The 11534-nt window shown below is 40.9% G+C and overlaps 2 protein-coding genes across 2 annotated transcripts in view; one reads left to right on the plus strand and one right to left on the minus strand.

Annotated features, from left to right (window-relative positions):
- Nucleotides 1–827, plus strand: part of TRMT1L (tRNA methyltransferase 1 homolog (S. cerevisiae)-like) — a 16677-nt gene extending 15850 nt beyond the window's left edge. Inside the window, exons 14-15 of the mRNA XM_010084946.1 lie at nt 271–397; nt 512–827. Coding sequence (XP_010083248.1) covers nt 271–397; nt 512–827 — 443 coding nt within the window. The remainder of the gene's footprint in view (nt 1–270; nt 398–511) is intronic.
- Nucleotides 828–5835: 5008 nt separating this feature from the next.
- Nucleotides 5836–11258, minus strand: RNF2 (ring finger protein 2). Its single transcript, XM_010084945.1, has 6 exons — nt 11172–11258; nt 10657–10817; nt 9240–9455; nt 8136–8408; nt 6877–7048; nt 5836–5937 (listed from the first exon to the last, which is right to left on the minus strand). Exons 1-6 carry the CDS (start codon nt 11256–11258, stop codon nt 5836–5838), a joined length of 1011 nt encoding a protein of 336 aa, XP_010083247.1.
- Nucleotides 11259–11534: the final 276 nt, after the last annotated feature.

Here is an 11534-nt window from a genome sequence, read left to right on the forward strand (position 1 = left end):
ATTTTACTTTCTCTTCATCCAGAACCACATTTACTGGTAAAAGCAGAATGCTAAATTCTCCATGAAGCCCACTTGACTTCACTTGTTATTACTGAAAATGGCACATTAATTAAATTCAGGCTAGATTGTAACTCTGCAAAATCCTAGCTTATTAAAAGCAGACACAAAGGCATAGTTGCTCTGTAGCTCTTCTTTGTATGTACTGCCTTTGGCTTCACTGGCACTTGTTGTGGTCTTGCTTACTTTCCACTGGTATTTTTTGTGGTCCAGGAAAAAGAAAAAGTGAGGAAGTGATTCGAAATGCAGCCAAGCGGCAAAAATCTGAGAACAGTGCTGAGCACCCTGCATTCTACTACAATATCCACAGACACAGTATTAAAGGAATGAACATGCCAAAGTAAGGCTTTTGTTTAAGTTGCAGTCTTTATACTATGACAACTGATACATAACTTGTATTGAGTCACCCTTATTAGCATTAACTACTTTTTAAATGTTTGGGGTGTTTTTTCAGGTTAAATAAGTTCTTAAACTACCTGTCTGAAGCTGGATACAGAGTGAGCAGAACCCACTTTGATCCCATGGGAGTTCGCACGAATGCGCCCTTGGCCCAATTTAAGACTGTTCTCATGAAGTACAGCACCCCCACGTACACGGGGGGGCAGGCAGAAGGCCCTCTCCATCTGCCTGAAGGTGTCCAGGTGGGAGAACAGGTTCAAGCTGCTGCAGATGGCAAGGCAGAAGATGCCGAGTTCCTGGAAGATGATAAATCTGGAGTCCTTGCCACCCTATTCACAAATGAGTACCCTACTCACTGTGCAGCTGTTTAATGGAAATCCTTTTGTTTATAGATCAGGATATTACAGACTTGCAAGCACACCCTGTTCAAGTAAGTCAGTACTTCTTTCCAAACTGGATTTTGAAAACTTTATATTTTAAAAAATGTTTTAGAATTATGTATCAGAACCTACCCCTGATGGCAGCGTGTGGTCAAGGTACTGTTACTGTGAGAAGGTCTCCAAGACAGTTACTTGCTTTTACGCTCACATCCACTTTCACACTGAGGCATTGCGGCTGCTCCCAGGTCTTTGTCAAAGCCTTATTGCTAGCACAGAATCCAGAAGAGTGGATGGGGCCAAAAGTCTGAAGCATTTCTGAACATGAGGTTAATGTGAAATGGAATATTCCTAAAAATGAATCATTCCTAAAACCTGACTGGTTACAATTCAGAGGGAGGTCGTGGTAAGATGATAAAATACCACAGGATAAAATGTGATCCAAGTTTAAGCAAGCCAGAAAGTCCTGACTGGGTGTACTTCTAACTCCAGATTGCACATGTAATTTGGCATTCAGTTCTGTTTCCATGGTTCTGCCTACAAGCAAGGAGCTAACACAAGTGAGAACGGAAAGGAATGGTTCCACAACTGTCACTGAAACTGCAGTTTTAACCAAACTTTAGTGAATTGTGTTAGTCACCTGAGGTAGTTTTTTGTTCAGAGATCACATTTGGTTGTGTACTGCAAAAAGGTACAGTGACAAGGCACCACAAGTTGAAGTTCTAGGTGAAGTTTTGCTATCAATTTGTCAGCAACACCATCTTACCTGTTAAAAAGATCTCTTCTGTGAATGAGCAAAGATGCTGTGTGTTCATAGTCAGTTCTGGTTTCCTTAAATATATGGCAGCATTCCAGACACGTGAGCGTGACTGTCTTTTCTTTCCCTCAGGCTTTGTTCAGACACCTCCTCCCCCGGTTTCACTTGAGTTGGGAAACAGCTATTGCAATTGAAAGAGTCAGTGCAGTTTTTCACAGGTTTGGTGTTCAGAAGAGCAGAATATTAGGGGTTTTTATTCTTATTTGTCCATCTCTGAAACTTCACAATAAGTGGATTGCTTCCCCCTCACCAAGTGCCAGCCAAGAGTAACGACTGATACACTCCTGGTTATGCAAAACTTCCTAAGCTCCTATCAAGCCAGAATTAAGTTACTGCCTCTTATACTATCTTAAATTCAGGACTGCTTTGGTAAGGAGTTATTTTAATTCTGTCCTAATTAAACAAACAAACAAAAAAAAAGAGACCACGAAAGGGATAATAGATTGCACTTTAGCAGTGATGCACCAACAAAGTTTCCTTCAAAAATATAGTTCTCATAGTTCTTTTCCATGGATAACTGGGGATCAAACTGGAAAGATAAATGCAAGCAGTTACACTGTTCCCTAGTTGTTCTGGACTAAGTATTTTTTTTTTTTTTAAGTGGAGAGAATGCTGGAAGGCTCTGCTTGTGGATAATGTGCTGCTCACTTCAGTATTAACGTTAAGTGGGATAGAACCAGTCATAAAGTCAGTTAACTGGAGCAAAAGAACCTTTTCCAGTTACAATAAAGTAGGCTAAAAGGAAAGTTTCACTGAAGATTTCTGTGGGAAATATTTTTAATTACTTTTACAGCTCCTCCTAAATAACAGAAGGTATTGTGCATCTTTTCCAAGGCAAAGGAACTACTCCTTGCTCTTCACAGCTGTGTACAAAGAGGGGCAGAGAAAGTGAAGTTCAGGTTTGTCTGTACAGCATGGGCTTCTTCCCTCTGGCGGGGGGCAGGAGCAACTACTGTCTGGGACAAGGTGTTTCACCTGTAGTGACTGACCAGCAGAAGGGGTGTTTGTAACTCAGGCGGAGGAGAGTTCTCAGGAGCCCTGCCACAGTACTTGTTCATCATCATAATTAGTGAACAGAACACTAGTGTTCATTCAAGGCTGTTCTAGTTACCCGTGGGGGTAGTACAGTGGCACCTCTAATGCTTTTTAGCTGAGGAACACATCCACCTCCTCACTGCATACAGCAAGGAAGAGAGCATGGGTTTTTGGGTGTTTTCTGTTTAGCTGTGATTGAGGGAAACTTTAAGGGAGTTAAACCTGCTTAAAGGCGGTTCTGAAAATCAGAGTCAGCCCAGCGAGCAGCAGGAGCACAGGCAGAAAGGGACCTCCTTCCACAGCCAGAAAGAGCTTAAGCTCAGGACATCTCAAGAAACCCCACTCAAGTGTACACAAGCATTCCCTCTTAATCCAAGGTCCCTCCTTCTGGTTAAAAATTTTAGTAACTGTAGAGATAAAACAAGGAAAGGAACAGAACTTCACTTTTAAAAATAACATAAGTGATTCATTGCAGTTATCCTACACTGTTTTCTGTTGAATATACAACTAAGTGCAACCAAAGTTGCTGGGTTTAACCTGAGTGCTGTGAAAGTCCTTCCTCCCATTTCTCAGCCTCCAGGACCCAATGTAGAACAGCAGCACGGATGGCAGGTCTGGAGGAACTGTTCTCTTCTGTGGGCCATGCTCTGCCTCACCTCTGTTTTTCTCAGTCAAAACACATGTTCAGATGGTTTCAACAGAGTGTAAGGGGGCTCAGGGTCAGAATCAAATTGATCAACACCAGGGAGGTCAAGCTGCATGTACTCGCCCTTCCCTCTGGACAACCACAGCACTAAGCACTCAAACACTAACGGTACAGAGGGTTTATTTTATGAATTATAAGAGGAAGCAGCACTGGAATTTTCAATAGCTTGTTGAGAACATTTTTGCTTTTATTGTCAGTTTGAGAATTTCAGTGTGACTTGAGTTGAATACTAGAGCTATTAGGTTTACCCGTACCTAACACACATCATGTACTTACAAAATAACATGGCTTTAAAAGGTGGAATAGTAAAGTCATTTTGAAAATAAAATAGTTTATAGCACTAAAGAGTCACAGTGCAATCAATGGTTTAATCAAACAACTACATTATATATATATAATATTTAAAGAACATAAATATTCAGTAAATTCACTACACCATGAAAATGAAAGCTTCACATTCTCCCACACTTTTTAAAGAACTGGGAACAAAGTGACAGACAGCTCCTAGACAGACTGCTCAGCTTCACAAACACCTCTCTTGCTTAAGGGACTGGACGTTACCTTAGCTAGCACAAGGGGAAGGCATACTGCAACTAATCTAGAAGTTTCCCCATAATTTTAAAGCATTTATAATCACCGCTCCCCCACCCCCCAGGTTATATTCAGTGGACATGCACTACTAGCCTATACAATGCAACATTTCACCAGGAAGTCATGAATAACATATTTCTGTAAAAACTGTCCCCTGTATGTTCTGAGGTCTGAAACTTCAGTTTCATGTCACAAAAAAAACACAAGTCTTCCAGTAAGAGAAAATAAGTTACTCAAAGAAGCCTGTGCAGTTTTCGTATTGGGATAAAGCTGATCCGAAACATCAGTCGGAATGGACACGTATTTACAAGTGCTAGGCTTGAAAGACAGAAGCAATGGAAGGGTACTTACTTACTTCCTTCCCACAAGAATCCCCGAGCATCTGAATACTTACATACCACATGCCAAAACCAGGCTAACTACAGGCAAGACAAAGAAGGAGCAATACCATATGGTTTAAAGTATAATACGTCTCACCTGTCCGCAACACGTTTTGCTTCTAGCTTCAGGTGCAAACAGGTGAGGGCTTCATCAGCAAGTCTTACAGCAAAGGGAATCTCAGAGTAACAGCATTTCCCTTCAGGTGGAATGCCAACAGCTAAAGCAACCCCCATAAAGCAACAGCAAGGTCCAGTGTGAGGGAAGGAGTGTAACATGCAAATGAACAGTAGCTACTGGACTTGAGACGACAGCCAAGTTTTAAAACTTGAACCTAAATTTAAGACACTAAATGGTAAACTTTGTCAAGTACTAGAATTGTCTTCCAAAGTGCTAAGCCACGTTTGTTAAAGCTATGGCAAAAAAAATAATAAAAAAAAAATCTTTGAGCAGCTTATGGTGGCAGTCCTCCTTACTCAAACTGAAGCCCAGGTAAGCTCACAGCTGGGGTGGTACAAATTCCATACAGCAAAGTATTTTGATGTTGCATTATACCACTGTGCTGGAATTTCAGCTCTTTGCTTTAAAAAAAGGTTTCAGGACAGTTCTGTAAAGAACATTCTCATACATTCACAATAAAAATCTGTTATTACAGAGTAGGGCTGTAAAACTTCCAAAAGATTATCTTCAATTAAGCTTGTGAGGATAGGATAACACTGCAACAGGAGCCAGCCAGGACACTGCAGTGTGCATCAAGACTGGCATGTTCTACGCAGGGAAAAGTGATGGGTTTGGGGGCTTTTTTTGACTGAAATATTTGTTAAAAAGCAAACCAATCTCATGAATCACCTTGCACCGAAGTAGTAAGCCCAGTAAACAGCAAGGTTTTAAAGTGTCAGTTTTCTCACTACAGCTATATTTGTTCACAAGAAAATGACTAATAAATCTTTTCTAGGGAATCGGATGACCTCTAGCTGCAAGACTATCAGTAATCAATTCTCTACCAATCATTTATATGGATAACTATTAGCAAATTACAACATTTAACACATTCCTTGGCATATGTTACTATTGAATAGACTCAGCCATCCAATGCTCAATACTTCACAGAGGCTACTATAACTGTGTCAAATGTATTAGAAATCCAGATTTACCTGGACAAAATTAAGACATTCCAAACTGGAACACTCGTTCAGTTATCATGCATTAGGAACAAAAAAAAAAAAAAAAAGCGTGTCAAACACTGGAATGCACTGAAGAAGGTCATTTAGTTTCCTTGGGAAAAACCAAAACCCCAGAACAAAGACTAAATTAAATACAACCCAGAATACTGCCTAATCCTATTAAATAAGTATACTGAGAGCCTGAAGGCACCACGTGTACTGTCCACAAAGATAATGGTGGCGCCTTCTTTTAATATTAAAGAAGTCATAGCTATAAAAAGAGTTAGTCCCATCGCAGTTTTCCAGCGCAGCTTATTTATGTTCCTTGGTCGGTGCGTAGTACAGTTCCATGGGTTTGTTCACTTTCCAGTACTTCTCACTGACCAGTTCCAAGGAAAATGACCCATTCAATACCTAGAAGAAAACACCAAGTCAGAAACAGAAAAAATCCGATGGCTTGCATGGGTAGTACCGCAGCAACAGACAATGACTTCAATCAGAGGAATGCACTGACAAAGAAGTCACCAATAATGCCGCACAAGTTATTAGCTAACCACTGAGCGTCAAAAAGCAACAACGCAAGCTGTTCTGAACTCCTGCTGATCTAAAACAGCACCAAAAAACACTTTTGTAAAAAGTGAATATAGCTGTAACTAAAGGAAACTTCAGTTTCTCTCTCTGCAAACAGCGGGAGTATAGATGTGCATTTACACCAGAAACAGCTCTGCTTTTGTCTGAAGGACAAGCTGTGATCATGTTTGAAAGCTGTTTGAAATAGACTCTTATGGCAAAGCACCCGCCTATCTCCTCACCAGAAGAGTTCTTTTATGCAGATAAACACCCAAGTGTAAGACCAGGCTCAGACTTCAATCTAATTGTGACGTTGCCTGGTTGTACCTGTGTATTCCCAAGTCAGCAGCTGAGAGGAGGGATTCTTCCCTAAGTGTACTCACAGCTGGTTCATAGTGGAATACTGGAAGCCTGCACAGTAGCGGAGAAACACCACCTTACAACAGACACTTCCTGGTGCGAGGAAGGGCTATCTGCTCCTGAAACAAGATTCTCAGATGAAGTAATATTTTTTTCCTCTCCAATTTTAACTGTAAAATAATGGCATAAGTCAGCTAGTAGCTGATGGCATCACTGGATTTTTCACAGGTAGTTTATAAGACTCCTTTTCTACTAACCAAGCTTTTGCTGCATACGTTTTCCTACAAAGCAACTGATCTGCTTCTAAATAAACCTGGTGCTATGAATTTTATCAAACTAAGTCCAGCTGAGTGGATTTTAATCAAATCTGTATCAAAGATGTATTGATGCTCAGTTCTACTCTTAGGCAGCAGTTCTACTTACAGTGAACTGCCCGTTGGCAGTAGCGATGTAAATGGTATACTGCTTCTCACTGGCCGTGTCAAGATTCATCTGGTTGGATTCTCCTTTGCTACGAAGCTCCTCCAAAGCCAATCTCACAGCGAGGTACTTGGACAAATGATCAACGGTGGCATTGCCTGAGGTCTTGATGTATCTGTGGCAACAACCACAAAGACAATCAAGGACATTTCAGTTGCGGGTATGGGAGAAAGACATCTGGAACACCCCCAACTATTAAACATCAAGTGTGAAGGCTTTAAAGACAGTTCACAAACAAGAATATTAGTTGCTTTCACCCAAGACATGCAAGCAGCTTACAAAATTACATTGCTGCAAAGAGTCTACCTTTTTTTAACACGTTTCCCACAGGCCATCCTGCTCTTTGTAGAGAGAAGACAGTGTTGCACTGTCATCGGCTCAAAATGAAAAACCTAGTAACAGGTTGTCAAGGGGTCTTCAGAACTACTCACAACTGCTGGAAATCTTCTGAGCATAAACAGTCCCTGGACAGAAAGCCGCAAGGTGCGAGAGCTACACACAACACTCTGTACCTCTGCTCCTTCACACAAGAATTAAAGTCTGACACAAATGCTGCAGAGGCCTCTCCCCGAAGCTTAGCTTTCTCTTTGTCTTTCAGAACAACCCCCAGAACTGCCTTGCAATCCCAAACCCAAAAGAAAAGCTGGCTGAAGCTTAAAATACATTTATAGACACTACAGAGAGATGTCTCATCAGGAGAGAAAGCCAGGAAGAGATCTGAGGAACCTCCACAAGAATGCTCATTGCTGTGATCCAAAATCTGCAGTCTGCACTTGCACTGGATCATGACCAAAATGCCAGGAAAAGCTTCCAACCTACAAATCCCGCTGACACAAAGCTGCTCCAAAAACCACTGACACTTAGGCAAGGTTTGTTCATTCCCAAAGTATCTTAGAATAAGTAGAAAGGGGCTGATATTATACCGTTATCTGAGTACATGCTGTGAACCGCAATGCTAGAAACACTTAAAAAGCTTTTATTTGTGATCAAAGGCTTAAACCCGATGGTTACTGTATTTGTGATACTAGCTGAGCAGTACCATGTACCTCACTGGCAATGGGAAGAAGCAAAGTGTGCACATGGTTAAACAGGATGTGGTACGACAAAGTAAATTTATTTTTAAAAGCCCCAAGACGTGATAGAAAACAAAAAGCACCAGAAAATAACAGCAGAATCCATGAAGAGGAGCAGAAGGCACTTACCTCGTCTGTGCGCTGTCGTCATTCTCCATGAGGGTTGGATGAGGCCTGAAGACTAATTCGATTTCGCTAGCACCATCCATTACGGGGTCTATTGCCACAGTTGTGTTGTTATTGTCCAGTTCTAGCCCAGAATCATCCGATGTTTTGGTCCTCTTATTACTAGGCCCCGCTTCCTGATTGCTGTGCGTTGAGGCATTGCTGCAGTGGGAACTGTCACCGTTATCTTCTGCTCCGCTGCCATTCTCAATCTGTTGCTTCTTGCCCCTCTGTAACCTGATCAGAAATAGGCAGAAATCAATGCTAACCCACCTTCAGAATTCACCCCAGGTATAGGCCCACAATGCTTGTACAACTCCTCCCTCTCCCCATCTTCGCCGTGACAGAAGTTACACATACACACCCACAAGCACTAAACATTTCAGAGATATTTAAAGTTTAAAAAAAAAATAATTCATTCATTCTTATAAAAAGATACTCAGACAAGACTATCGATTTTTTTCCTATCCCTCAAACACCTTTTAGACATTTTATAATTTTTAACTTCATAAAGTTATTTTTATTTTTCAGGCCATTTCAGACCATTATTTTCATGTAAATATGAATCCACATGTGATTAAAAATATAAATCACACCATGCTTCACTACCAGATAACATTTGGGGCCTCCTTCCCAGCTGGCTCTCAGGTTTAAACGCATACCCAAGAATTTCAATGCCATGTAAACACCATATATTCCAGCCTTGTGACTTAAGTCACAACTAAAACCTAAATTCTGGCATTAAGGGCATTTGTTTGCGTGTAATGGTAAAGTGTTGGTACAGGATTCGTTGTATCACAGTTTATTATCAAAGCCATAGTTTGGTAAAGCTAAACTGAAATCTGCTGGCTGCATCCAGCTGCAGCAGAAGTTACAGGGAATGATACAAAGGTTTCTATTAGTAGACAAAGGGTTAGAAAGTGTTTTGCCAAAGGTTAAAAGTCATTCTGTCAGACTTCAGAAGAGAGAAGAGGAATCTCAAGCTATACAGGGAGTGAGGACAGACGGTTTATTTTTAGTGTTAAGACAAACAGGATTACATGTGGATAAATTCCATGGACTACATACCTGTTCATAGCCTGAATCTTTAATCCTTCCTCAATGCTGTGACTTAAAGCTTGCTGGTTATTGTGCTTGCTGATTCTTGCCAGCACTCTCTCCTGATGAGCTTCATATTCATCTCGGCTTGGATAAATCTTACTGATGAGAGCATCGAAATTGGGATCTGGTCTCAGTGATCTTTTTGAAACCAGCTTTTTACGACACGTGGGACATTCTTTGTTGCTGGACAAGACAGAAAAAAACCACAGCTAACTCTCTGGCAATAACAAAAGTCTGCCCTGATGCTGCAATTCATAGTCAAGGTGCTCACTAAGACTCAGTATTTATAGTAAATCTGGAATGGGGCTTCTATCTTTTGCTAGAACAGGTAGTTCCAGATATTAAAACAAAAACCCCAAACATATACCTCCCTGCTTCATTTTTTTCTTAAAGTATGTTTAAGCAAACTGTATTTAGACTGAAGAGTTCAAAAGTTCCACTCTGAAAACCAATTCTTCCCTTAGCCCTCTGGCTTGACTGTCACCTAGAAAAAATGCATGTGTAATGGAAATTGTATTAAGCCACAGTCTTTCTAGCAATCACAGGACAAAACAAAGATGAAGGAACCTATTTACTGTGAAAACTAAAACAGTCTTGTCCTTCCTACCATTTTGTTCTCATTTAACTAAAATGTCAGGTTCACACAATTATTTTCCTGTAGGAAGAAGACACCTCAATAACTGAAACACGGGCATCTTTACTCCTGATGGTTTCCTTGTTTCCCTCTAATGTATTTTTGCTGAGTGCTCATCAGAATTTACACAGGCACAGCAAATTAAGTGTGACCTCTGAACTCGGGTAATAGCCATGATGAGAAAGAGATACTCATATAATTGACTTAACCGCTGTTGGGTACCTCAGAATTCTATTGCTTCTGGAAAAATATGAACTTGTAATTGAAGAACACAAGAAAAATGATTTGTACTTCAGAGTAGGTTGTTTCAGTAGTGAAGCTTGGAAGTAGGACTGCTGCTGAAAGGCCACACAATTTGCAATTTATTATTTGGAAATGGAAGAATAAGGGAAATGAGACTTGTTGCTGGAAGCAATTTAGTGTGTTTTTGTTTTGCTGTTACTGGATTAAAAAAAAAAAATAAAAACCCAAACAAACAAGCAAACAAAAAAAGAACAGAAAAGAGGTTTTCAACTCCTTGTAAGGAACAAAGTTATGGGATGATGTTTCATATGAGGAAAAAACAGATCTGGTCAGCCCCAGATGGCTGAACACACAAGAATGAAATATGAAAGGTGTGCTGCACCTTCAGAAACTTGCAGTGCACAGGCACGTAACTGCTCCACATCAACACCCAGGACTTAAAGGATTTCCTTGCTCACGTTTTCATCTTAAGTGAAATCCCTTTTCCCTGTAATATGATTTACGTACCCACTCCTGAGGGCTGTAATGATACAGTCAGCACAGAAGCGATGCAAACATTCTTTTGTCGTCATGGTGTTTTTTAACATATCCAAACAGATGGGACACATCAGCTCGCTGTGCAGGCTCCGGGGTGACACCACGATTTCCAAGCCATCGGTGATCGCCTCCTAGGGTAAAATAAAGTAAAAGTTCTGTAATGGAATTGAGTCACTTCCTCACAGAGATTGCATGTTCTACTATTCTTTCAAAGAGAAACACAGTAAAGTGACAAGACACGTACACAACCACATCAAACACACACACACATACTGCAAAAGGAAGGAAAAAAGAAATAAAAGATAAACACCAAGTTTATTTTTCTAACATTATAAGACGGGTTTTGTTTTAGGAAGATTTTAACATATACTATCATTTAAAATAGGCACTCCTAAAGGGAAAAGAAAATCTTAAACATCAAACTTCATGTTCTAAAGAGTATAAAAAAGCTTTGCCACAAAGGCCAGCTCTGTAACACCTATTACCTGAGGCGTTCTCTGCAGTTCGTACAAACTGAGCTCCCATGTCTTGCTTAAAGGTTGCGTCCCGTTCGTCTGCACGGCTTGAGACATGGCTGAGGAGAAAGAGAGAAAGAAGTTGCACGCTCATCCATCTGGAAACAGGAGCAGCTCCCTCTCCCAAGCAGGCTTCCCGGGCGAGCGCGAGTCCCCAGGTCTGTACAGACACAGCGATCTCTGTGCCAACAACGCACAGCTCCAGGGGGAACACTTGTTCGTGCAAGTGCCAGCTCCACAGTGTTCCACACGGATAATCCCACACTCTGCACCACTCCAGAGAAATCGAGGGAGTCAGCCAGCCATGAACACTTTGCAGAAATCCATTAAGGT

Source organism: Pterocles gutturalis, unplaced genomic scaffold (genome assembly GCF_000699245.1).
Source record: "Pterocles gutturalis isolate BGI_N339 unplaced genomic scaffold, ASM69924v1 scaffold20005, whole genome shotgun sequence".
NCBI lineage: Eukaryota > Metazoa > Chordata > Aves > Pterocliformes > Pteroclidae > Pterocles > Pterocles gutturalis.

Excerpts from the sequence above, each read along its gene's own strand:
- RNF2 (XM_010084945.1), bottom strand. The coding sequence starts at position 11,258 with ATGTCTCAAGCCGTGCAGACGAACGGGACGCAACCTTTAAGCAAGACA. Across the intron at positions 10,818-11,171 it reads AACTGCAGAGAACGCCTCAG|GAGGCGATCACCGATGGCTT; the intron begins GTAATAGGTGTT and ends ATTTTACCCTAG. Across the intron at positions 9,456-10,656 it reads ATTACAGCCCTCAGGAGTGG|CAACAAAGAATGTCCCACGT; the intron begins GTACGTAAATCA and ends TGTCTTGTCCAG.